General features: G+C 44.4%; 1 protein-coding gene across 1 annotated transcript in view; it reads left to right on the forward strand.

Moving 5' to 3' along the window:
• NOX3 (NADPH oxidase 3) overlaps nt 1-27,712 on the forward strand; it is a 53,128-nt gene extending 25,416 nt beyond the window's left edge. Inside the window, exons 10-13 of the mRNA XM_036316152.1 lie at nt 6,346-6,508; nt 16,062-16,208; nt 19,851-19,975; nt 27,586-27,712. Coding sequence (XP_036172045.1) covers nt 6,346-6,508; nt 16,062-16,208; nt 19,851-19,975; nt 27,586-27,712 — 562 coding nt within the window. The remainder of the gene's footprint in view (nt 1-6,345; nt 6,509-16,061; nt 16,209-19,850; nt 19,976-27,585) is intronic.
• The last annotated feature ends 234 nt before the right edge of the window (nt 27,713-27,946 follow it).

Raw genomic sequence — 27,946 nt, forward strand, 5'->3', positions numbered from 1 at the left:
CTGCCGGCTCCAGACACTGGAGAATAAGCTAACAATCCCAGATCGAGGCTCATAAAAATGACACCATGATCTGACAGTCCAGTCTTTCCTCCAGGACCTCAGGAGGTCTAATGCAAGCAAATGATTTCATTTTGCTACAAGGAAGGACCACAAACTGGGTGGCTTAAAACAACAGAAATATCATTCTCTCACAGTTCTAGAGACTACAGTCCAAAATCTAGGTGTCTGCAGGGCCATCCTCCCTCTGAAACCCGGAGAGGAGAATCCTTCCTTGTGTCGTGTCTTCCTAGCCTCTGGTGGGTTGACCAGCACTCCTTGTTTCCTTGGCTGCCCACTGCAGCATTCCAGTCTCTGCCTCTGTTGTCACACAGTGTTCTTTCCTCCTGTGACTGCATCTACGTGTTCCTATAACCTCTACTTATACACACACGTCATTGGAATAAGGGCCCACCCGACTGTCTGGCCTCATCTTCACCTGATTAATTGCAGCTGCAGCAACCCTATTTCCAAATAAGGTCACATATCACCTGGGGTAGATGATGCAATCCAGAACATGACAGCCTTCCCATGTAAATTACCACTCTTTGGCTCCTCTTAGAAAACAGCGGCTTAATGTTGATTCCCACTCTTACTGCAGGATTACCAGATAAGCACACAAAGCCGGTGTGTAGGGCCCCAGATAAACAGGGACACACACACACACACACACACACACACACACACACACACACACAATGTTGAGAAAAACATTTTTTTAAAAATTGATATATCAAGAGATTCTCTCTCCTGCCATCCTCGGAGGGTGGTGAACACTGTAAAGACACTCCCAGAATGGAACTTCCTGGGGGCGGGATGTTGTCTGTTCTCTTCTGAATGGCAGCACCTAGAACAGTTTCTGGCATATGGTGGGTGCAGAGTAAATATCTGATAAAGGAATAAATGAGCCCCTGGACCCAAAATGGGTGCTTTAGCTCATTTAACTTAACAAGTATTCGGGTGGCACAGCAGGCACTGGAATGAATTTGAAGCACAGAATCTAATCAGTGTATTGTCCCCTTCCCCCCTTCCCGTGGGACACTGAGCTGTACCTGCACAGCACTGGACTTGGCTTGGTTTAACGAGTAGGAAGAGCCATAAGCTTTCCTTCCTAACATTAGCACTAAAGAGTGGTACGATGCCACACCAGACCAGAGCTCCAAGTCAGATGGTAACACCTGACTCTTCCATGAAGACCTTTTGTTTTATCATGGAAAAGAAGCCATGTAATAGGATGCTAAGATTCAGAATGCAAAATAAATGCTTCATAGGGATAAAAGCAGGCACACACACACATACACACACCCCACTGGCCCCTCAGCAAGATCAATACCTTCATCCTACTTGCTAGCCTGGTCTCTGCTCTGGGCATACAGATATTCAGTCTATTAACCAACCTTTCCCTTCACAGACGAGCTAGCATTTCAGCCAATCCCCCAACAATGGCTCCGAAGGTGTTTCTCAGAGGTCCATATGCTTTCTATCTGGGGAGGGCCTGACAAGACCCTCCACACACACACACACACACACACACACACACACACACACACACACACGTACCCCGAGGGCCCCAGGTTCCTGGGCTCCACCTCCTGCTCCCTGGGGGCATCAGCCCTTCTTGTTTCCCTCACACAACAAGTACACTCTCCCCGCCTGGCCGCTGCCTCTCCTCCCACCTGGGACGCTCTTGCTCAGATCTGTGCTCCCTACTTCCCTCAAGCCTCTGCTCAAATGGCTCCTACTGAGCCCTTTCTTTCTTTCCCTCCTTGAGCCCAGCTGATGCTTGGTGTCACTTTGCTTGTGACCACCACCGGACACACTAAACATCTGCTTGTTGTTTTTTTTTGGGGGGGGGGCAGGTTGGTGTTTTTGTTTGTTTGTGGTTTTTATTAATCCTCCCCCAAGGATATTTTTCCATTGATTTTTAGAGAGAGTGGAAGAGAGAGGAAAGACAGAAATATCGATGTGAGAGAAACACATTGGCTGGTTGCCTCCTGCACAAGTCCTGACCAGGGTCCAGTCTGGGGAGGAGCCTGTAACCAAGGTACGTGACCTTGACCAGAATAGAACCCGGGATTCTTTTGTCTGCAGGCCGACGCTCTATCCACTGAGCAAAACCAGCTAGGATGACATCTGCTTGTTTACATCTCCCTCCCCACACTAGAATGGACGTTCCATGAGTAAAGGCACCATATCTGTTTGGCTCACTTTGGTGCCCCCAGAACTAGAAAAGGCCCTCACTCTTAGTTGCATCAATAAATATGTAGGGAATAAATAAAAACGTGTCGTCATAAACAGTGCAGCTCCCTTTTATTTGTTCAATTCATTTGAACAAACATGTATGTGCCAGCACAAGTACTAGCAGTAAAACCAAAAAACCTAGAATTTGTTTATATCTTAACCCAGGAAGAACCAGCATTTTATTGGAGCTCCTTAAATGACTTTATCTCTCAAAGGTGTTTTGAATGAAATTAAACACGTTGGGGAGAGAACTGTAGGTTTTCACTGCTTTTGGATCCAGAAAGGATTTAAATCCAGCCCCAGGGAAACTGGCCAAGGAACCCAGAGCAGAAGCAAACCGAAGCAAAGAGCAGGGCCAAGAGCCTTTCTCTGAGCCCAGGAGAAAGGGGGAGCGCGTGAGCTCCTTTAGAAGACTTTCTCAGAGTTGATTCTGGAGGTTTCTGCAGTTTGACCTGCCTCTCGGAGCCAGGGCTCCAGCCTCAGACAGCCTGGGTTCAAAGCCAAACTGTATGTGTGGCCCTGAACTGCCGCGCCTCAGATGATAATAGCACCTGAGGCTTTGTTTAGGATTAAATGTGACAGATCCATAAAGCCCTTAGCATGATGCATAAAAAAAAAAGTTAGCTCCGAGTGGAAGGTGCGGGAGGGTGGGTGGGTGGGAGGTAATCAACCAAAGACCTTGAATGCATGTATGTGTAACCCATGGACACAGACAATAGGGTGGTGAAGGCCTGGGGCAGGGAGTGGGGGGTTGGCTGGAGGGGGTTAATGGGGAAATAAAGGGACATATGTAATACTTTCAACAATAAAGATTTTGTTTAAAGTTAGCTATTATTATTAGCAAAATAAGGAAGGTCACTTACCACAGAGATGACAGCAAAGGGGTGATTAGATAAGGAGAAGCATACCGATGAATAAACGTCTCGAGTTCAGAGAGACAAGACTAGCCCAGCCAGCGTGGCTCAGCGATTGAGCATCCACCTATGAACCAGGAGGTCAAGGTTCAATTCCGGGTCAGGGCACATGCCCAGATTGCAGGCTCAATCCCCAGTGTGGGCGTGTGGGAGGCAGCCAATCAATGATTCTCTCTCATCATTGATGTTAATCTCTCTCTCTCCCTCTCCCTGCCTCTCTGAAATCAATAAAAAGATACAGTTTTAAAAATAAATTGGGGGGAAAAAAGAGGCGAGACTAGAGGTTGATGAGGTGAGTGGGGTGAGCTGCTAGCCATTAGCAACGGGGAACAGCCTATGTGGGTGCTGGAAGGGCAAACTGCCTTTGAGGCTGCGTTGTTAGAAATTCTCTGAATCCCAATCAAAGAGGAAGCAGCTGAGCGAACTTGATAAACAGGAATTTGGGCAAAGGAAGCCATCTCTGGATCGTGAGAGGTCTTGAGAAATGAGGACATTTTGGTCCAAAAAGAATAATTAAAGTGTCATGATAGCTACCGTCAAGTATGTAAAGGCCTGAGGTGCAGGGAAGAGAAAAGACCTGATATGTGTGTGTCTCAAGAAGACAGGAGGAGCGCGTTGTCAGAAGATACTTGAGTGAGACGTGGAAAAAAACTCTCTCCTTAGAGCTGCCCCTGAATGGAGCCAGGTGCCCTGCAATTTACTCTCAGAAAATGTCAGCTGTCAGGGAGGTGGCAGGAGGGACGCCTATATTAGCAGGGAAGAGGGGCTGACTATTTCTTTTCCTGTCTCTTCTGACTTAGGTTCTCAATTCTAATTATGCAGAAATTTGTGTATTATCTATTTCTATGGATTATATGACACAATTCTTCTTTGGATTTAATTGTTATCTTTTCAAATCAGTGTCATATAAATCCCCAATATGACTAATTATAAAAGCAATTACCAATAGGACATGTTAATCCATGGACAGTTTCACCTTTTCTCTCTCAATTCCCCTTCTCTAATTATTTATGAAATAATCTGCAGTGGGCTGAAATACTAACCCTTTCCAGTTAGCGGCCTTTTATTTTTATTCTTCCATTTCCATATATCCATATGTAATAAAACCTTATTAATTAAGATTAACTTGGGGAGACTTCATTTGAATTATTAGGAGGTCTGGCAGGTGGAATATTTTTAAATAAACTCAATTGAACTTTCACGGCACATCCTAAGCCCAGTGGGCCAAACTGGGGTGCCTTCAACAGACACCCTTAGGGAGTGGTTATGAATAGCTTAGAACCCTTTTAATTAGCATATCTTTGTTCATATGTAAATGTGTGCTTTTGGAATAGTTGACTTTTTTTTTAATACATTCTGCTGACTGAAATCTTTTAAACATTCCCTTTACAATTTATTCAACAAACTGCTAGTGAACAACTGCATGCAGGTGTGAGGCACTGCGGTGCAGCAACAAGCAAAGGCTGACCCAAAACAGTCATGCACGCACCCCCCCAAAACAGGTGTAAAATTGCAACTGTGACGAGGGCTGCAGAGGAGGGTACGTGTGCTGTGAATTATATACAGGGGGCTTCAACTAGTCTAAGGGGTCCATGAACCTTCCCCAGGGTAGTGATGATTGTGATGCGACTTAATGAAAGGGCAGCTATTAACCCAGGAAGGGGAGAACTTGGGGCAGAGTATTCCAAGTGATGACTTGGGTTATCATGTACAAAGGGCCTGTGGCACAGTGGAGTACTGTTTGTTTTAGGAAATGACAGAACAGCCAGCGCGGAGAACTGGTTGTGAGAACTGGAGTGGAAGCCAGGGGCCAGTCCAGCCAGGACCATGTTAAAGACAATTATATTTATGCAGTGCATATGCTTTCTCCTTATCAAGACCAGTTTGCTAAGCAAGGACACACCTGTGCCACCCTGGCCTAATGGTTACAGAGGTTGAGTTTGCACAGGCTAAAACAACCTGTGTTAGAAATTGCACATAACTGACAAATGATCTCAAAATGTCTTGTTGATTTCAAACAAATGGCTTCCATTATGCTGAAATTATATAAATAGATGGTACGAAGGTGTGAGACCGAATAAATAAAAACGGGGGAGAGAAATATATTAACGAAAGAACAGATAAACCATGGAAACCACCTGGAGGCCCGCGTTGTTGCTCTGGTGGCAGCGAGGAGAATAAAAGGAAAGAAAGGCCCTGCCACCCGGCTTCATGATGCTTGGAGCCCAAACAAGCTTCTAAGACCTGGAAGAAGAGCCTGAGCTCCAACCGGGGAGTCTGGGCATTGCCCCTCCCTGAAGGGCACCTGGGCCGACTGTCTGGTCCCCCTACCCCCCACCCCCTCCCATGTGGCAGCCCCTATGCTCGCGCTGAGTCCCAGCTCCAGCAGGGCCTGCAGCACAAAGCCAGCTCCCCGCTCACACATGCAAGCACAGCCTCTGGGAGCACAGGGCCAGCTCCCCGCACACACTGGCAAGCACGGCCCCTGGGAGCACAGGGCCACACTGGCAAGCACGGCCCCTGGGGGCACAGGGCCAGCTCCCCGCTCACACATGCAAGCACAGCCTCTGGGAGCACAGGGCCAGCTCCCCGCACACACTGGCAAGCACAGCCTCTGGGAGCACAGGGCCAGCTCCCCGCACACACTGGCAAGCACGGCCCCTGGGAGCACAGGGCCAGCTCCCCGCTCACACTGGCAAGCACGGCCCCTGGGGGCACAGGGCCAGCTCCCCGCTCACACTGGCAAGCACGGCCCCTGGGGGCACAGGGCCAGCTCCCCGCTCACACTGGCAAGCACGGCCCCTGGGAGCACAGAGCCAGCTCCCCGCACACACTGGCAAGCACGGCCCCTGGGAGCACAGGGCCAGCTCCCCGCTCACACATGCAAGCACGGCCCCTGGGGGCACAGGGCCAGCTCCCCGCTCACACTGGCAAGCACGGCCCCTGGGAGCACAGAGCCAGCTCCCCGCTCACACTGGCAAGCACGGCCCCTGGGAGCACAGGGCCAGCTCCCCGCTCACACTGGCAAGCACGGCCCGTGGGAGCACAGGGCCAGCTCCCCGCTCACACTGGCAAGCAAGGCCCCCGGGAGCGCTGGGCGGGGAGGCCAGGCCCTGAGCGCCGGGCTCTGACCACGCGGGCGCTCTGCTTGCAGGCTGGCCGTGGACGGGCCCTTCGGGGCCGCGCTGACCGACGTGTTCCGCTACCCGGTGAGCGTGTGCGTGGCGGCGGGGATCGGGGTCACCCCCTTCGCCGCTGTCCTGAAGTCCCTGTGGTACAGATGCTGTGAGCCGCAACCCCCGCTGCCGCTGAGCAAGGTAGGGAAGCAAGCACGTGCCCACCTTCCGCGGAGTCCAAGGCTCCACGTCCGGGTATCTATCATCTGCCGACTCTCGGGAGGATTTTAATGAACTCGGGGGGATAAACTCGAGGATCCTTCGCTGTACTTATGTTCTTAAAAACCTCCATTTAGTATTGCATTGATGAGAAGGGTTTGTCTAATCTTGTTAAAGATGACAAGACATAAATTTTATTGCTTCATTGCCATTGCAGGCCATGTAATTGCTCATGTCAGTAAAATGCGGCCCGGCTGCAGATGGCTGTGTGACTGGGGCGCAGGGAGCGGCATTAACAGGCTGCCTTCTCTGGTCTCCTCAGCTTGATACTCCGGTTGCAAGGGTACCATTCAGTATCTTCCTCCCATGGAGTCCGGGTCTTAATAAGAAGCGAAAATGCCGTCATGGGGTGCATTGGCTTGCTTACTTGGAGTTGTCATCCATCCCCAAACCTCCCTTTCCCAGTTTCTTGTGTGTCCTCTGACTAGATGCTCATGATTGCCTTCCTCTCTCTGTGCTATCGGGAGACTCTGTCCCCTGCGTTAAGCCTCCCGGGACCAGCCGCAGACCCGAGAGCCCCAAAGAAAGGGAGCCTTGCTAAGACAGAGTGGTGTCAGCTAGGAGGAGCCAGGAGGCCAGGCGAGCCTGGTTCTGGTCCTGATTCTGCTACCTCTTGCCTGGTTGACACTTGGGCTGCAGTGTCCTCATCTATCAAAGCCAGATGCTTGGTGAGATCAGCATGTCTCAGTGAGTGTCCTATGGAGCATTAGTCATATGCTGTGGTCCACAAAAGAACTTAAGAAATGCTAGTACAGATGGCACCCTAGCAGAGTCGCAGCATCCGCTAGCCTATTGAACACGCTCTGTAGAGAAGAACCTCATTCAGTTTGCTTCCCCCACCCTCCCCAAGCTGATTCAGCCATGGGAGCTTTCTTCACCTGACATTTATTAGGGACTATCACTCATTCCTAAGGCAACGCCAGGCCAGGACAGCGCTACAGCTGGGGCTTCCAATTAAGAAGTGAGAGCAAAATTAGCTATCATTTTAGGAACTTCCACACATTTTCCCATTTGATCATTATAATCTTCCCAACAACCTTAATAAAGTAGATAATAAAAGACCTGTTTCCCAGATAAGGAACCTGAAGCATAGCAAGACAAAGGGACTTCCCTGAAAATACATGGATACTAAGGGACAGGTTCAGGATGCAAACTCAGGTCCATCCGGCTCTTTCCATGACATAACCAGCACATGGTAGACAAGCCTCCTGCCATCGCAGTGCGGATGGGGTTCCTGGTCAGAGACTCCAGCTCAGCCTGGTTCCACTCTCACCATAAGCATCACCTTGAGTGAGTCAGTGCATCTCTTTAAGCTGGATTTCCTGATCCATTTATGGAGAAATAAGAATCCGTGCCCAACAGGACCGTAAGCACAGAGAGCTGGTAAATATTAGAATGGGATTTTGAATCCAGGTCCTTCTTGTGCTAAAGCCCATCTTCTTTCCTCTACACAATCTATAATAATAAAAACGTAATATGCTAATTAGACCGGATGTCCTTCTGGACAACCTACAGGGCAAAGCCAAGGCAGCGGGGGCCGAGGCAGAGGTGGCAGAGGTCTCCTGGCTGCTGCGGCAGGTGGGGGGCCGAGGCAGAGGTGGCAGAGGCTCCTTGCATGAATTTCGTGCATCAGGCCTCTAGCAAATCTAATAAAGTGTCTTAGTCTGTTTGGGCTGCTAGCACAAAACACCATCACTGAGTGACTGTAACCAGCAGGCCCTTAGTTCTCTAGTTCTAGATGCTGGGAAGTCCAGGGTCAATGTGCTGGCTCACCTGGTGTCTGACAAGAGCCTGCAGGCTTCTTGGTCTATAGACAGACGTCTTCTAGCTAGAATTGTCCTTATCCATGGCAGAAGGACACGGGTAGCTCTTTGGGGTCTTTTCTTTTAATGAGCAGGAGTCACCTTTATTGGTTTGCAGTTTGTAACTCAATGAGGAGGAAAAAAGATATAGAGGTCTAGATTTATTATAAGGGCACTAATCCCATTCACGAGGGCTCCACCTATATGACCTAATTATCTCCTAAAGACACACCCTACTCCAAACACCATCATGTTTAGGATTGGTTCCAACATATAAATTCTGAATGGACACAAACATTCAGTCTATGGTACAAAGCAAGCAAAACAGCTACTGTTTTAAAATATATATTTATTGATTTCAGAGAGGAAAGAAGAGGGAAAGCGAGATAGAAACATCAATGATGAGAGAGAATCACTGATCCACTGCCTTTTGCACGGCCCTTGGCCAGAATTGAACCTGGGACCAACCCTTCAGTCCACAGGCCAACACTCTATCCACTGAGCCAAACCAGCCAGTCATAGCTGTTGTTTTATATATTTGGGTCCCACAGCAATGCTTTGTTAGGGTTGATGATCATTTTCATTCCTCCTAATCTTTTTCTTTCCTCTTGCTGTCTACCAGGTGAAACACCCTTCGAGACATGTCTCCTTGCTGCATTGTTTTCATTCCACTAAAACTTACATTTCATGTGACCTGATGATGATAGATTGTCTCACTTTCATTCACTTATTCACTCAATGAATATTTATTTATTTACCACCTAGTACAGCCGTGGGCAAACTATGGCACGCAGGCCGTATCCGGCCCGTTTGAAACGAATAAAACTAAAAAAAAAAAGACCGTACCCTTTTATGTAATGATGTTTACTTTGAATTTATATTAGTTCACACAAACACTCCATCCATGCTTTTGTTCCGCCCCTCCGGTCCAGTTTAAGAACCCATTGTGGCCCTCAAGTCAAAAAGTTTGCCCACCCCTGACCTAGTATATGCCAGGCCCTCTCATACTGATATGAAAAGCCCAGAATTCTCCTCACACCAGACTTACAATACCTCACCCTTCTCTTAACATCTACCTCTTTACCTCCTGCATGTTCAGGCAATATCTTATTTCCCATAGCTTCTTTAGTTATTACACACACACACACACACACACACACACACACACACACACTACAAATTTTGAATAAATGAATGAGTGAATAAATGTCCATGTGCCCAAAAGAATAAACAAATGGCTTTTGTGCAATTCTCTATAAGCGTCTAGGTTACTAAGGTTAATTCATTTTTGTATTTAACCAGAAAGACTGTTTGTTCAGTAATTCTATAATAAAAATAATGCATCCAATTATTTTACTACAAATAGAATGGAATAAATCTTATAAAAACCCACAAAATCGTAAAGTCCATATAGGAACCCTCAAAATCTTAATACTGCCTCCTCTCTCAACATTCCATTGTTATTCCTGGATGCTATATGGGGTGTCTCAAGGCTGTTTCAATGGGAGGGTTAGGCAGTTAACACACAACTATAAAACGGGGACAATGGCCTTTATTCCAAACATAGAAATTGAAAATAAAAAGACAATCTTTTATATAACATAAAAACTGGGGGTAATATTGGGTCAAAACTCAACCGAAACTAAAGGTAGAAATAATAGTGTATGGGAGCTAAACACATAGAATCACAAACAACTTGAGGGTCTTAGCCTCCTAGCTTTGCACATGACAACAAAAGTCAGCATCTGTCCTTGGAGTGGAAGTGATTTGTCCAAAGTCACCCCGCTGACTAGCCACTGAGTCAGGGTGGGAGCACTACGCCATGAAAGTGAGATTCCATGCTATTGACAGTTTAGGCAGAAAATTACACTGAAGATCCACTTCCTTCGAATCTTCATGCATGAGAAACAGTTTAAGAAGTTTCTCTGTTTGTTTGTTTTTTCGTTTATCTTTATTGTTGGAAGTATTACAGATGTCCCCTTTTTTTCTCCATTGACCCCCTCCACCCAGCACCCAGGTCCTGCCCTCTCCCTAGGCCTTCCCCACTCTATTGTCTATTATAAGAAGTTTCTCTGTTTTAAAGCATGTTCATGTTTGTATGAGTGTGGCTATAAACATTAGGCTTATGTGACTAATGTTTGTCAGAGCCACCCACATGCTTTGAGATATAAATACTACTTCTTCCAACTAACCTGTCAGCATCTATAGAATTTTTTAAAGTGCAGCAGAGCAGAGCAGTATATGGTTATCTAACAGCATCTTAACAATTATAGATCTAGTTTCCAGATTGTTCTCTTCTGTAACAGGAAAGAGGAAAAATAGCATCTGGGTTCAGAGCTGGAATTTTAAGCCTGAATGGTGAACTAGAGTGGATTGTTCCTCCCCTGGTAAAGCACCAGTTGGCACAAAGGCATACATGTTTTTGTAAAAAGCCTCATGTTGCAAGTCTAAAATTTTAAACAAATTGCACCAAACTTTTCTCTGTTGTTCCCACTGCAAACCATTTTTCTTCACCCTTTTCCTCTTCCACGTTATTCTAGTACACATCTAAGTAAGATGCAGAATAGCCAACAGCACACCTGCTGCTTCTTTCCAATCATGTGTAGCACTTCCTATTGGAAGTTAAAAATTTCTTCCTAACAGTCTCTTATTTTTTTAAAATATATTTTATTGATTTTTTACAGAGAATAAGGAAGAGGGATAGAGAGTTAGAAACATTGATCAGCTGCCTCCTACACCCCCCCCCCCCAACACACACACTGGGAATGTGCCTGTAACTAAGGTACATGCCCTTGACCGGAATCGAACCTGGGACCTTTCAGTCTGCAGGCTGAAGCTCTATCCACTGAGCCAAACCGGTTAGGGCTAGTCTCTTATTTTTTAAAGATAGTCAGGGGAGGTGGAGAGAAAGGGGGAGAGGTGGTTTGGAGGAGACTTCCCAAGAAAGCAGAACAATAAGTATAATAATGATGGTTTGCGGTGAAGAAGATGCAGGAACAGTGCACTCTATGAAAGGAATACTTTGAACCCAGGAGTAAAAGCCAACCTTCACTTAGCAGAAGGCAGACGAGAACATAGTCTCCTTTGAGATGAGGGAAGGGGGAATGATTGGTTGAGGAGTCTCTGATGCAACAAGGTGGAAGCTGGGTGCTGAGGCGTATAAATGCCCCATTGCCATGGATGCCCTCCGGCTCCTGCCTAACGGATAAGATTAATTCTACATCACACTCAATTTGTGAAAAGAGCTTGAAAAAAATTAGGACAGTTTGCTTGTGCAAACTGTCAAAATGATGAATGAAACAGGTGTGTGCACGTGGGGAGGGCGTGGGAAGATTGCTGACATAAATATATTGGCTTCCATATTGTAGTTCGCCCCGATGTCACAGCTGTGTAGGCAGAACTGAGAGGAACCAGATGAGTGGGTTCATTTTCTTAACTGCATACGTAATCCTCACTCTATAATAGAATAGGTTATAGAAAAACCGAGGTAATCTAATTTCTTCATAAATGGTCTTCCTTCATCAGCTCTAGAATATACAACTGTGCTAATGGGTATTTATAGTGTGTCCCATGCAAAATGGCCTTTGGGTTCTTAACCTAATATAATAAACAGATAATTCAAATAAAAAGACAGTCGGGCCAGTGGGAACAAGACGAAGAGGCCAAGAATGGCAAAAATCCATACTCTACTTAAATATATTAATGGAACAAAGGCAGGCCTGCTCTCTTTTCTAATGAATGAAAAATGCATTTAATTGAATCCGTTTAGTTTGAGAAATCATTTACTTTCACTTTCCCTCACGGAGCTGTGGCTACTCCTGGAATTGATCATGTCTCCTGGACACGTGGAGGGTTGTAATATCTGAACGGGGAGCATGAGGCCCTGTTTGCCCCTCCAGAGACACGCATTCTTCTCGTCTTTCACCAGATGGGATCCAGAAACTTCAGTCATCCATCAGACCTCACCATTGCCTTATGGGGAGGTGACCAGTATTAATATTTCTAATATCTTGGTTTATTAACCATACAAGACTACAGTGGCCTTGTAAAAGATTCAAATAAAATACTCAAATAGCCAAGAATCTTCCTTCATTAGTCTTCCTCCCCAAACTAACCAGCACCAACACCTTGCTCTCCAGGGGGTGCACCATTAAGTGCATCTTATTCCGTTCCTTTTCCATTCATCTGCATGAACATACTCATCGATGCACATATGCAGGGTGTGGTTTTATTTTTGCAGGGTAGGGAGTGAGAGAGAGAGTGAGAGGTGTGTTTTTTGTTTTATTTTTGTTTTCATTCTAACATGGCTTGGAGCACATTCAGTGTTATTACCTGCTGATTGACTTTATTTTATTTAATGCCTTCACTGTATTCTGCAGTAAGGGTATCTCACAATTTTGTCACCATTCTATTATTAATGACATTTTGGTTGTCTAACAGTTATTATTAACTCTAAGTGGAACAGAACAAGGCACAAACAAGGTCAGTCCTTGGTCACAGGGCAAACCAGCAGGATAGTCATGAAATAGTTAACATTAAGGATAATGGTTAAAAAAAAAGTCTTAAGGACTAAACATGATTGATATACTGTGTTTTCAGTCTTATCATTGTCAACTAGAAAAACAATTTGTAAATATATTTCTTTAAAACTGGACGCAGAAACCACATTAAGGAAGCTTCTCAATAAGACGAAATAGTTACTTCAAACTTTGCTATTGTGTTCATCCAGGATGAGCTTGGCAACAACAACAAGGAAATTAAGACCAGGACAATCATCGCTCCCATTTGTTAAGTACCATATTGTGCTTTCTACGTATCAGTAACAGTCTTCATCTTTTCAGAGAAGCTTCCTCAATGGTCATGATTCCCGCAATGAAAAGTCTCCACCACCCTGTTGGCTTGACACTTCTGTCAGTTCTGTCATTTCAGACAGTGTGACTTGGTTAGCTCAGGCTGCTGTACCCAAAATGCCATAGACTGGCTGACATAAACAACAAACATGTATCTCTCACAGTGTTGGAAGTTGGAAGTCCAAGATCATGGCAGCAGTATGACTGGGCTCTAGTGAGAAATCTCTTCCTTGCTTGCAGATGGCCACCTTCCCATGTGCCCTCACATGTCCTTCTTAGAAAGACACTAATCCCATTATTGGGGCTCCACCCTCATGTCCTCATCTACATGTAACCACTTCTCAAAGGCTCACCTCCAGATACCATCCCATTGGGTTTCGACATGTGAATTTGAGAGGGACACCAACATTCAGTCCCTCACAATGGGGAGCAAAGAGTGCTGCCCAGGAGAAGGCAAAGCCACATTGCAACTCCATGGTGGGTGGAGGTATTGACCAAGGTCAAGGGCAACTCTGGCACCTATGCAACTCCTCCGTGTGGTTTCCGCACACATGGAGGACGGGAATGATTCCTGTCTGGAAGGAAAGCTAAGATGGCAAGATGGGGCATTTTTCAAGTAAGAATGATTGGGACTGGATTTGAAATTGACAGGTTTAAAAAAATGTTTTGGTTTGTTATTCCTATATGAATGTCTTTTAAGCACGTTCCTTAAAGAGTGGAATAACAGAAAATGAGTGAGTGAAGTTTGTTCCATACCAGCTGTCAACATTAATGTTCTTAGATAAAGCAACCTTCAGAGGGCAGGAGGAGGGGGAGGTGCGTAGGTGAGAACGGCATTGAATTCAGTAGTTTTCCTATTTCCATGGGGAGCAAAGCAAGATAAAGGGAGAGTTAAGGTTTGCAAAGAATAATTTAGACTGGGCATTGCACCAAGTGGAAAGAAAGAAGAATACTCTCAAAGCCGTATTCATCATCCACAGTATAGAGCCAGCCTCCTGCCTCCATCCTCTCATCCTTGCCCCCACCCCCACCCTACACCCACAGCCCCGTCTATTCTCAACACAGCAGCCAGGGTGATCCTGCCCTCCTGGACCTTCCTCAGATCAGGCACCTGACATGCTCTCCCATCTCACTCCAGCCATCCCATCCTCCTGGCTCTGCCCTGACAGGTCCCACCCAGGGTCCCTTCACGCCTTGTTCCCTCCATCGGTGAGTCCCTCCCCTAACTATTCCACTCCCTTGCCTCTTCTACACCTTTCCTCAAGTGTCCCCTTTCCTTGGCCATTTGACTTCATATCGCAGCCCTTTCCAGCCTGTTTATGTTTCTCCATTGCATTTACCACTGGCTGACATATTCTATAGTTTATGTCTTAATGCACGGTCTTACTTCTCCCTCTAAAAATGCAAACTCCATGAGGACAGCAAATTTTTGTGTCTTTGGTTTGCTCTTATAGTTCCAGAGCCAAGACAGTATTGCCATAGAGTAAGCATTGAATACATGTTTGCCGAGTCAACCAGTGAGTGGATGAACGCAATCACTGTCCTTGTGGGGGTTCTTGGGGCATCCGCCTAAAGGAACCATTGGCTCAGTTTCAAGCTGGGAAGAGACAAGCACTCCTTTTGGGGTTAGCACGCTTAGAGATTACCATTCATCCTGGAATTAATATTCAAAATGCCCTTCCAAGTGGCAGCTGTCCAACAAATATATAAGCCCTAATTCTTAAGAGGAGAGGTCTTATCATCACTAGCTTCTGCTCTTCCTCACTGTTAATATTTAAACTCCCTCCCAAACCTGGAGAAAAAGGCAAGATGGTTGGTTAGCCTTGAAATATATTCTGTGATTTTTTTCCTCGCGAATTTTACCTGTTAATTAACTCTCATCTATAACTTCCATTATAGGATGGTGAGCTTGCAGGCTGGTTGGTGAGGGGGAAGGGAGAACTCTCACAATTGGAGGAGATATTTCCTGGTGGAGCTCAAGACCAGCCCCCTGGTAGACTGTTAAGGAGTAGAGATGTGTCTGGTTGGGGAGGGGTTGCAGGAAACAGAGGTGGGCAACAGGAGGTAGGAGTGTGAGAAAAATCAGGAGAATTAATAGATCTATCTCCTGTGGTTTCTCCTAGAGACAATTATCTAAAGCTCAAAGCACAAAAACGAAGCCTGTATTTTTAACAAACGCAAACTACTTCTTGTCACATGCCATTTGCTAATCACAGAGAGGTGTTATTTTTTTTTTAATGTTCCTAGGTATAATTTTATTACAGCAGTTGGCACACGACCATAGCCACCACCCACCCACCAGCCTCCTTGGACAATGGCATGTCTGGCTGAGGGGAAACTCTTGGCCTACAATTTCCATAATCTGCGCCCTCCGGAGGCCATGCTGGTGGAGTGGATTAGTGCACAAGCCTTTGGGGTCTCTGGAGAAGAGAGTTCAAATCCCCAGCTTAGGTCATAAGTACAGATGAAGGGCTGGGCTGACAGTTTATCCGCCTTTGGGAGCAGTGAAAGGCACAGCTAGTTATGATTATTAACCTCGTTCAAAAGCAGCACAGCCAGGAATGTGGTGAATTGATTTTCATCCAGCGAAACTGGCAACAGCCAACAGGCTCCTGACTCTCAATTCACTCTGGGCTTTTTGAAACGCTCTGTGAATTTTTTCAAAAGAAATCACAGTGTGACTGTTCACTGGCAGAGGGAAGCATGTTATTTTGCAGAAGTGCCCATTTGGGCTCAAATAATTTAATGGAGATAAAGTAGTCTGCGATTATCAGCACATTGTGAAAAGAGGGACAAATCTGTTCTCGCCTCTTCTCTCGGCAGGTGTATTTCTATTGGATTTGCCGGGATTCCAGAGCTTTTGAGTGGTTTGCTGATCTCTTACTCTCGCTGGAAACACGCATGAGCGAGCAAGGGAAAACTCACCTTCTGAGTTATCACATATTTCTTACAGGCTGGGATGAAAACCAGGTATTGATAAGACCGAGAATAAGCAATATTATCTGTCATAGAGCAAAGAGAAGAGGAACAATTTCAATAATGAGCTATATAGATTTCTGGTAGCAGAAAACTTTAAGAATTATGTTTTCGTGTTTAAAAAGTAAAGGAGAATAAAATAAAACCAAACTAGAAAGAGCTATTCAAATCGTAGCAATGAAACAACCTACAGTTAATATTCTGAGGAATGGAAAAGAAGATAGGAAAAGAGAGTGGTCAGTGGAAGACAACCCCAACTTTGAAAATCCAAGAAAAATTATGTCACTGAAAGTGGCATTTGTCATTTTAGTGACATCAAGTGAATATTATTGGCTGTATTGTCGAGTTGAGCTCCTAACTGGTTCTGGTTCTATGCTTTTGAAGTTAAGCAGAAAAAAAATTCCCTGGTGTTTATATTCAACATTTTATATTGTAAAGTATGTGAGCTTCTGCAGAAAATAATCATTACGAGTACACGACTTATCTAGAGGTGTTTGTTTCTTAAGGCGTACTTAGCAATTGTGTGCATGCATGTGAAATCACCAAAGATCAAGATCATCTTCTGCTGTGACAGGTGTTCTGCAGTGTATTGTGCTAGAAATAGTAAGGTTGAATTTACCAAAAATAATGTCTAGCCAAATATTGCACTACAGGAGTATAGCAGTGTTACAGATATTGAATCATAATTATTAGATTTTAAATCATTGTTTAACTCCTCAAGCATGGCAGATACAGTGATGTGATGACTAGGTTATGAAGTGAATGTTCTCATGGGCACTTCTGTAGCAGCTTCTATGGATACTTCACTTCGGAAAGTATATGTGAGCCCAGGCGACCTGTGTTAATCACTCGGTTCATGAGTGAATGCACTCTTGTCAGCTAGTGAGCTCTCGCTCTCCCTCTCCCCCCCCCCCATTTGGTGAAGTATAGACATAGCCTTTGTCTTTTGCTCCCTAGTACCCTGCTTTGCTCTTCTGCTTCTAACGTGAATTGCTCTAAGTGTCCACCTAGGAGGCCCCAGCATGCGGGAGACGGGGCTCTGTTTGATTGTGTGACAATGCAACTTTGTCCCATCCCACTCTGCCCCTTCCAAAAGTGTGCCATAACATATACTTTTTTTCTGAATACAAGTAAATTAAAATAATGTTCTTAAATTTTTGCCATGACATGTTGGAAATATTTGAGATGCTCAAATTCCAGGAATAAAATAATTGATGCAATCTGTTGGTAAGAACCCAAGAGGCTGTTTTAGAAATAGCCAATTGTTAAACTGAATTCAACAACCTCAAAGTGGCAGAATGACAAGCACAGAAGGGACAGATGGAAAAGGTGTTACGAAGGGCAGATAACAGGGTTTAGAGATTAATTGAGCATTGGGTGGAGAAATATGGAACAAATACAGTTCCAAAAGCTCAAACATCAGTGATTGGCAGCTCGATGGTACCACTACAAGTAGGAAAAGGCCCTTTTTTTCTATTAAATGATGCCCAAACTTAAAGTACTAGTCAGTTCTTTAAGTCCCTTCCTGACCTGATGGCAACCCACCTGTTCTCTTCCACGCTCATCATTTTCCTCTGGTGCTGGGGCCACCAAGCCATGTGTGGTCTCCTGTCATGCTGTCAGCTTCTTGTCTTCCCGTATTTGTCCCCTTTCCCTGACATGTCCCCTCTCCCTGACATGCCCCTCCCTGCTTCCCACTGCGCAGAATCATTCTTCAAAGCCCAGTCCCCTATAAAGCCTTCCCCAGTTCTCTTGGTCAAAAGGGCTTCCCCGAGCAATTTGTTGGCTTCACCAGAGCGCTTGTTTCCGTCTCTAGGACAGAGGACTGTGGCCTGACTCCTAGTTATGCACGTGAGCTGCTCCCCTTGAATGACCAGTTCCTCCTAAAACAGAGGCCTTCCCTCTTTGTTCTTTGTACCTCGCACTCAGCACACACTGCCCGCTCATGGGATCACTCGCCTACTGAAGTCGTGAATCATTTGGGAAGATTCATTTTTAGCTGTTTTGATCATTTTCAAGGAACAAAGAATTCTTCACTAACATATGTTAGGGGAGCTCGAGATGCAGCTCTACTCGGGCAGGAAGAGGAGGGCTCAGGAAGAAAGTCTGGATTCATCTTTGTAGATGATACTCATTGGGGCCTTGGAAATGGAAGCTCTTTGGGGTGTAATGGCCCCCAAGAGGTGCAGGGAGCTGAGACTAGAGGCAGCTGCCTTTTGAGACAGGACAATATGATAGGAAAACAAAACCTAATTTTTCGCCCTTGAATCCAAAGAAAAGCCAGAGAGAAGTAGAAGAAATGGGATCCTACAATGCAAACCGAATCAGGAGGAAGCAGTGTTTGGCCACTCAAGGAGAATCAGGCCTGAGTTGGCCTGATTTTATCAAAAGTAAATGGGCTCTGCCGTCTTCTTTGCCCTCAGCAGAAACCAGCTCACTATATGGCGCCCATCAGTCCTGTTAAGCAAGAGGGCTGTGGGGATGTCAAACTGCCACTAACCTGGAGGCTGATACGACCCTGACTTTGGCTCCAGTTCTGATAACAGGGCTTCTGCCCATTTCCAAGGCTCAGCCCTCGCCCACCACCTCAGCTCTTATTCCTGGACTCTTGCCTTGGCCTTCATGCTTCCCTCTCTGTCATGATAAACCTGCCCTCCTCACCATTTTTCTCTCTCCTGGAGCCCTATTGCCAAGCCCACTTCGAATAGCTACCGGAGGTCAGGACTTGCCTGACGGCAACTTCCTGCAGCCTAGATTCCACCATGGTCAGCCACTGACCGGCCTGTTAGGGCACCACCAATATGTTCTGCTCAGCCTCCCTCTTCCTACCCCTGGCTGCTTTCCAGACTGATAAGAAGCCCAGCCAGGGAAGTCACGTGCACAGCAGGAACCTAGGGCAAGAGTTGGGCCTAGCAGGGTGGTTAGCCAAACTGGTCAGGAACAGTTAAGATGTGAGCAACCAAAGGGAAGAAACACATGAGTTTAAGAGCTGTGGACGGGTCTAACGGATGAGCATGGGCAACACAAATCCCAGAGAAGCTACCAGAATTCAACACCAAAGAAGGCGTCACTAGGCACTGCTATGCCCAGGCTTTCCCCATGGACCAGCTGTTACCTGAAGCCTGGGTGCAGTCATAGAATTTGAAGGCAAACAGCTGGGCACAGAGCTCCAGCGGCGCCCCTTGCTCTGTTTGGCCACCATGTCCAGTCTGCCAGACTCACGCCCTCCCGGCACTTGAACCCAGACAGTGCACTTCACACCCTCTCAGCCCAGTGGGCAGATCTGATTGTACAGTCCTTTTCCTGGAAGTTTCCTGTCACTTTCATCTGCCAGTGCCCCTCTCAGATCCCCAAGGTTTAGCATTAAGTAAATGGAGACAGAGGTACTGATTAATTTTTTTTTAAAGTTTGGCAGGAAAAAAGTAGCTCAACATTTGCTTTCCCTTAACCAAATTTCCTCTATTATTCTCATTTTTTAGAGAAAAATCTTCCTTCCAGACTTACTGTACATCTACTATGTGGGAGGGGCCTTGTACCAATAAATCTACAAATGAGCACAATTACTTTATCTTTTATTTAGAAGCAGATTCCTATTTTTTTCCTAAATGTCATCTGATACCACAATTTTTATTGTAGGTTATTCACATTGCTTTACACTGGGATGAAAATACTGACGTGATTACAGGACTAAAGCAGAAAACCTTCTTTGGAAGACCTAACTGGAACAACGAGTTCAGGCAGATAGCCTACAATCACCCCAGGTAAGGCCCTCTCCCTCTGCCTGCTGGGAGTCTCCCTGGAAAAATACAAGTTGCTGCTGAAATGGACAGCTCTGGGGCACGCTGGCTCATCTGCAGCAGTGGGCATCTTGTTTAGAGATAAAACATTGGCCTTAGAAAAGGTGGTCATGGGATATTTCAGGAACCACCATGTCGGTTTGACTGGCTTACACTGATGATTAGCGATTATGTTGATCCCTTTCACACTTAAACTCAATGACAGTATTTCTGAAACTACCTATGTCTTCTTTGGTGTACGTAGTTGATCTCTAATACCCAACAGGAGAATTCACTGACATCCAACTGTAAACTCTACCCAGCACGTCCAACAAAGCAGACAAGATGTTATAAGACCAAGCAGGGATTTCTCATGGTGGGTAAAGACCCAGGATATGGAGACCAATGCCTGGGTGCAAATCCTGGCTCTGCCATTGCCACGGGTTCACTTGGACAGGTTACTTATTCTGCCACTGACTTAGTCCCCTTCTTTGTGAACTACAGGCAATAATAGTGCTTACCTCATAGGCTTCTATGAGGATGAAATGCATGAATATGTACAAAGAGCCTACAATAGACTTTGAATTCAGAAAATGTTGGCTGTCCCCTACACCTGCAGCCCAGCCTCCTCTGAGCCCTGAAGGTCACTACCTTTCATCTCACGCCCGTCAGGTACTTCTCCAAAGGCACAGACTGGACCATTTTATCTGCAGTTTCCTTAAAAAGAGTATGTAGGTTAGAAAAGAAAAAAATATAAGTAGAAAACTAACAAAATGTTACAAGCTCATATGTTACAGCCACAACCAGGTTTTTTGTTGTTGCTATTTTCTCCTTTTGGAAAAATATATATAGATTCATCCTATACTGAGTTTTCAGTGATCATGGAACGAATGTTCCCACTTGGCAGGCTGATGAGGAAGACACATCTTGGTTGTAAGTTCTTATAGAGAGGACCCTTCTTTATTATTATTGTCCCTTAGTGACATCTCATATTATATTTGTTTATTTTTGTTGCACATGAAGTTTGCAGTCCAGCGGGAAAGGCCTTTCAAGCCAAATTATTTCATTATTTCCCTTCCTTCAGAAGGTGTAAACCAGAAACAACAGCATCAAAAGACAAAGAGTAAAAGTGAGTTTGCACAAACTCTGCCCAAAACAATTGTTGCGTGGTGCTGAGAAGTGAGTGTGCCTGGTTTTGCAGGGAGTGAGGAATGGAGAACAGTGTGAAGGTGGGAAACAACATTGCCCTGATGAAGAGTGTGTACAATCCTTTTCGGAAGCCATCATCAAAAGTTTAGTACATGAATGTCTTTACAGCCCCATTGAATTTTTTCAGCACTCATAGTTTTCAGTGTGAACTCTCTTCTTGATGGATGACTTCACTCTTCCAGAGTAGAACAGACCACAAGGTTTAGATGTCACTGAATCAAATCTCCACAGCTCACTTCCTCGCCCAAATTTTAAAAACAGCGTATTTGTAATAGCCTTAGACTTTAGAACACCCCAATTTGTTATATAGCTCCAACTATCTATGTCATTAATATTAGACACATGTTGTCAGAGAACAATAATCATTATATCCCTGAGTGCCAGCTCCATGGGAAGACGAGTCCCCAATAAAGAGCTTAGCACCACCCTTCCAAAAGACTTTTCAAATGACCTCCTTAAAATAATTTTGTTTTCTGCTGTGCAATAGAAGATTTATGTTTAATGAAGCTTTTAATGAAGAAATCTCGGAAAGAGAATGCCAATAAAATCTAATTTTTAAACAAGAAGATTTAATATGGAGAAGTATTTCAATATCCTGGCCTTTGTCCAGATATAAATGAAATACACAATCCAATTATGGTTCTACACAAAGGACAAAGTAACATTAATTTTCTTCAAGATGGTTATTAAAGAGATAAACAGCATGTTTTCCCCTGATTATGTCAAGGATATATTTGTTCCCAAGACTACTTGGCTAGTCTTACAAGACAGGCCTGTCTTGTCATTAGCTCATATCTTTTGGCAAAGATGGGTCAGAAAGAATTGGTGGGTTTGTTAGTGGACTCAAAAAAGGTTCTTTGTTCTTGAGGGCCTTTGAAGTGGGCTCCCAACCATTTCTATTCATCAGCATGAAGCTGGGGATTCTTAGGGCTTACTGTCTTAAAAACATTTACCTGTTTGCTCAAAGCTAGAGATTGCTCTTGTTCTAAAAAGAAGGAGTTAAATCAAAAGAATAAAGGGAAGAAGGGAAAAAATATTTTTATAGAACATGAAAAACAGCACCAAAGCTTGAAGGGAAGCAGATCAAAGAGAACAGCGCAAGCTATAGAGGAACCAGAAAATTGCAAAACTAATAGTAATAGAAAAGCAAATTGATGGGCATCGAAATGAATAGAAATAAGGAAAGAGGGGGAGAAAAATTAAAAAGATCAAAGTCTGAAAGTTGAAAATGGGAAAGTGTATTCTGTTGTTTTCATTTGCAATTAATTTTCATAATTATATCAGCTGTATTCAACAACATAATACGTTCTAAAGGATCAACCAATAGTAAGTGGTTGTATAAAAACTGAGTCTTTGATTGACATGATTGACATGCATGTGACAACTGGTATACTGCTTGTTAGACAAGCACAGAAAAGTGCTCTAAAAACAATGAAAATTATGCTCTCAGTTAGAATTCAGTAAGTTAATTAAACACATGCATTGATGGCTACCTTATGAATCTATAAAAATGTGTACCTTAAAAATATGGAAGTTGTATTTCATTTTTTGTAAGCATTTTCAATATGTTCCCAAGCTTTAGACAAATAGAAAATCAGAAAATCATTACCAGGAAGGTCTACAGAATGAAAATAAATATATTTTTGTCACACCCAGCTACTTTTTTGATAAACACATATTGTGCATATACTCAACCTTTTGGATATATGGATCAATTGTTTTTAATTAATTGAATAAAGTGATTTTCCATAGGACTTCATTCGTTGATCTTATACTTCACATAATATTTATGGTTTGCCATTTGCAACTTATCTACTAATAACTTCACCATGCCTTACAGGCACGAAACTTTATATAATTAATTACCATAAAAACGTCATAACTTCAATAGAAGTGCTTCTTTCATCTGGAAGTAAACAGTAAAGAATAAAAGAGGAGTACAAGCATTTGTTAGAAAAGTTCAACCCAACCCAGTGATGAAGAAAGGTGATTGGGAGCTTCTAATTCAAATTGCAAGAATGTATTTTAGACCACCCATTGCTTTCAGAAATGTAAAAATACCTTTGTGCTAAAGTGAGTAAATGTGTCCGTCTGGAACCACAATTGCTTCTGTGCACACCCTCCATGTCCCATTGGTACGTGCATATGTGCAAAGTGTTTTTAAATGATATTTTAAAGAAATGTAACACTCTGATTATGGCATGCAAGGCCCTCTAATAGGAATACTAAACATTCATTATAGACCTAGAATGTTCAGAATGTTCAAACAAATAGACTTCAAAGGAAATCCCACACATGACAAGTTATAGCTTCATGAGAAAAACTAATGCCATCCTAAACTTATGACTGGACTATTGTTTGCATATGTAGATAGAATCTTTGCACCAGAGGATACCAGCCCTTCATTTATAATCAAGTGAAGATTCTATGAAAATTCCTGGCATTACTCCATTTGTGGTAGGTGGGATTGGGGAGTAGGTGAGCCAAGGTAGATTTATCATCGCTCTGCAAAGTTTCTTTGGGGATATTTCCTTTCAAATCATGAGATAAGGCAAAAAGATTAGGATATATATATATATATATATAAAATCTTATCAAAGAGGGGGAGGCGACAGGATTGGCAGAAAAATGGGTCTACCATTTCCAAGGATCCAATGCTACAAGTCAACTATTTTTATTGACATCCTCAAGGACAGCAACTGTTTCTGTGCCCCTCAGAGCCGAGCACAGTGGCCAACCGTTACTCGATGAGCAAAGGGGCAGTAGGAAGGGTGAGGAAGCCGGGACAAGAGTCCTCACTCTAGCCAGAGAAGGTGGGGTTGGTGGGAAGAGGGCAGGAGTGCCACAGCAGTGAGGAAACTGCCAGAGCTGCCTGTGGGTTCTTACCAACAACCGAGGAATTGGGGTGCAGAGAGAAGTAACAGGGCAGGCTGCTACCCATCCATCGGGAGATGGCTTAAAATAAGAAACTGGCCAACACGATGATCATCTGTGGTTACGAAAAAGAAGGTGTCTTACAAAATAGAATTATGCGGTGACTCATTTGGAGGCATTTGTAATGCAAAACATCCTCTGGGAAAGATTCCCCCAAAGTCGTGCCCATTGTCTGATACCCAGTTTGTAGCTCTCATTGTCTTCCTTCTCAGCCTTCATAAATTCACAGGAAGCTTCTGTGTATCGATTTTATTTGCAGAAAGCACTCAGGGTATAAAGTAATTTGATTTTTTTTAAAATGGGGTTTAGGGTCTGCCCCTACAGGGTTATAACTTACCAAGCATAAAAGCCAACACATAAAAACAAACATACAATTTAAAGAGACAAGGGCTCAAGGCAGCAGGAGCTGAGAATCCAGGAAGATGGTGGAGTGACTCCCGGGCACACCCATCTCCCATATATCTATCTGCTGGCCGGAAATCGCCCAGTGGGTGACATTTCCAGTGCCTTTCATGCATGGCATTGCTGAATCGGTTTTTGAAAACTGCATCTACCCCACAGAGAAAAGATGATAGTTATTTAGCAAATAAGAGAGGAGAAAGAGGATTTTCTTTATAGTGTATCAGAGTTAAATACAATGCTGTAATGTTAACCGTCTTCGCAGCTTGTGTAAAATTTGTCCTTTTCTCATCAAAGTCAGCAGCTCAGGCTGATCAATGCCACAACGTCCCCAGTCCAGCTCCTGCGTGTGCAAGCTCGGCAGGCTGTAAACAGAACAACGCCTCGTGTTTTTATACTTCTTTTACAGAGAATCTGCTCTTTTTCCTTCTAAGCAATCATGGGTGATTAAATTTTATAGAAGAATTTTTTTCTTTACCAACCCCATTAGGGTTCTGTTGCACTTGTCCATTGCCTCGTAAAGGAGGGGGGGGAAATACAGCCACATCCGTGTCTTAACCGCTGTGGGCGGATGCTGGGCTCTGTGAGTCGCAGTTCGCATTTGTGACAAGAAATCTCCATCTTGGAAATCACAAATGCTGAGCCGGGTAAAGGAATGCCTCGGGTGGGGACAGGAATGCACAGTTTGCGGAAGGACTGGCCTTTCTGCCTTAATGGAAGGTAGACAATAAATGGCTTTTGTGAGACTTAGCTGTGCCGAGGAATAGCCACAACTTCAAAAGAGACCGGGTGGCTGTGAACTGTGGGGACACCAGCGGTCCACCTGGCCGCCAGCAATCAGAATCCTTTGAAATGGAGTCTTCCAGGCAGAGCATCAAAGGGCGGTCTCAGCTTCTGCGCGCTTGGCCGCGGCTGCAAACGAAAGGGCGATCTGAGCCTGGTGGGAATGGGCCGGTGGCAATCTCTTTGGTGACACCTACGCTAATGGAAAAATATCACCACCCACCACAGCATCTTTGAACCTAGATGCAAGGCTACCTCTGGGCATCAGACACAGAGCCACGCTGTGACTGCTCACTGACCCATCTGTCATTCAAAAGGTTTCAGTCCAGAACTCAAAAATCCTGGTGACAGAGTGTTGGTCAGGGAAGTCCCTAATCATCTCTGGGTTAACGGTGCACTTCGTGTCTTTTGTGCGGCTTTGGAGAGCAGGCGGACACTGTGTGGGCCATAGCCTGAGCTGTTTGTGAGCGCTCACTACGTACCAAGTGTGGGGCAGAAAGCTGTACCGTGTGTCTAACCCTCACAGGGGTTCTAGGAGCTCGGGGGATAGTTCTCCCATTTTATAGGGAAGGAAATAGAGCTTTGAGGAGGCACTTAACGAGCCCAAAGTTGATCAGCAATAAAATGGTGGGACCAAGAGCACTCCTAATTACTGCCTTCTATTACACTTGCTTCAAGAAGTCACACACTCATATTTTTCAGTAAGAAATAGTTCCTGAAAAAAGTACTTTCTCGAATGTAGCTGTGGGACTGATGCCTTTAAAAATGAGACTTATACAGTTTAAACATACCGTCATTTACAAATGAATCCACTTAGTATGTTTCTTTGAAGATAGAGTTTGAAATGTAATTGAACCATCAATTTCTGCCATGGATATTATGGTCCTGGAACACATCATTTAATGTGGATGTGATATAGGCAGAGAACCCTGTTAATACATGAGCTAAGTAGAATGAGGCTATAGAAGTGCTTCCTAACAAAAACTAAGTATGAAAAGCAAGTGGTGGTGTGGTGGGCAGAGCCCGGCATGGGAAGAATTCCTCTAAGGCCGTGCTTCTCAAAGTGTGGCCCACACACCATGTGCCTCGGGGTCACCTGGGGGCCTTGCTAAAAATGTACTCCTTCACCTCAAGACTGGGAACCTACTTTTTAACAATGGGCCTAGATAATTTTATGCACCACAAAGTAGAACTGTTGATGTAGACTAAAGTAACTAATTAAAATATGTCAGAGGTTGGAAAAATGCTGTAAGGAATAGCACAACGCAAGACAAGAGGAAACATGGTCTCTCTAAGTCCATATAGGGACTAGCCTCTCCCATCTTCCAGAGATAACCCAAGTTCTTTCACTGATGGTGTTGTTTATACGTCAGCGAGGTTGGCAGTAGCGATGACTAGGGATTTGAGCGTCCCTGGGACCGTCACTATATGCAAAAATAGCTCTTCAGCACAGTTTTCTGAAATACCGTGATTACACATGACAACTGACAACTTTTGGGTGGCCACATTATCAGCAATGTCTTTCTCCTTTCTGACCCTTCTCTTTGGCCTTCTTTGAAAACTAAAGTAATTCCAGCAGGAGAAATAAACTAGGTTGTTATGACTTAGTATAAATTGTATTATCTATATAAAAAAAAAAGAGGTTTGAACAGCATCTGAGTAATAACGAATACTTTTTAAATCTTTTTGAATGAATTATCATACTTAACTTTCCATAAAACATACAATATAGTCATTATTATCTTTGTTTTGGAGACTGAGGTCCAGTGTCTTGCCCGAGACCACATAGGTAATAACCGTTAACTCATTCATTCAATTAATAAGCATTTATTAATTGTCTACCATATGCCAGGCACTATTCTGGGTGGTGGGATTACAGTAAAAGATGAGAAACACAGACCAGGTTTCTGCTCTGAAGGAGCTTACATTCTACCATCCAAAAAGATGTCAATCAAAGTTACTCGACCAAAAATCCAGGCCCTATCACCTCTGTACTGAAAATCCCTCCCCAGTCATCATGACCTTACCAGCCTCAATCTTCTTTGCTTCACCTACCTGTGTGACTTAGGGCATAACAGAACCCTGAGGACCTTTGGGAGACCACGGTGATGAAATAGGAAAAGAGAATCTGAGAAAAAAGGAAGTGCATGGAGAAAAATCAATAAGTAAAGTCGCAACCACAACCACATCCCAGCTTTTGCAATTCTGTCTCGGCTTCTGGCTGGCCTTGACCTGTGTGACCTTTATTTCCTCTCTCACCCCTCCTGCAGCAGCAGCATTGGCGTGTTCTTCTGTGGGCCCAAGGCTCTCTCACAGACGCTTCAGAGGATGTGCCGCCTATATTCGTCAGCAGACCCCAGAGGGGTCCATTTTTATTACAACAAAGAAAGCTTCTAGACTTGGGAGATAAAAAGTGACTGCAGCCAAGCCAGTGTGGCTCACTGATTGAGTGTCAACCAATGAACCAGGAGATCATGGTTTGATTCCCAGTCAGGGCACATGCCCGGGTTGTGTCCTCGATCCCCAGTGGGGGTGTGTGCAGGAGGCAACCAATCAATGATTCTTCTCATCACTGATGTTTCTATTTCTCCTTCCCTCTCACTTCCTCTCTGAAATATATATATATATATA

Source organism: Myotis myotis, unplaced genomic scaffold (genome assembly GCF_014108235.1).
Source record: "Myotis myotis isolate mMyoMyo1 unplaced genomic scaffold, mMyoMyo1.p scaffold_m19_p_7, whole genome shotgun sequence".
Lineage (NCBI taxonomy): Eukaryota > Metazoa > Chordata > Mammalia > Chiroptera > Vespertilionidae > Myotis > Myotis myotis.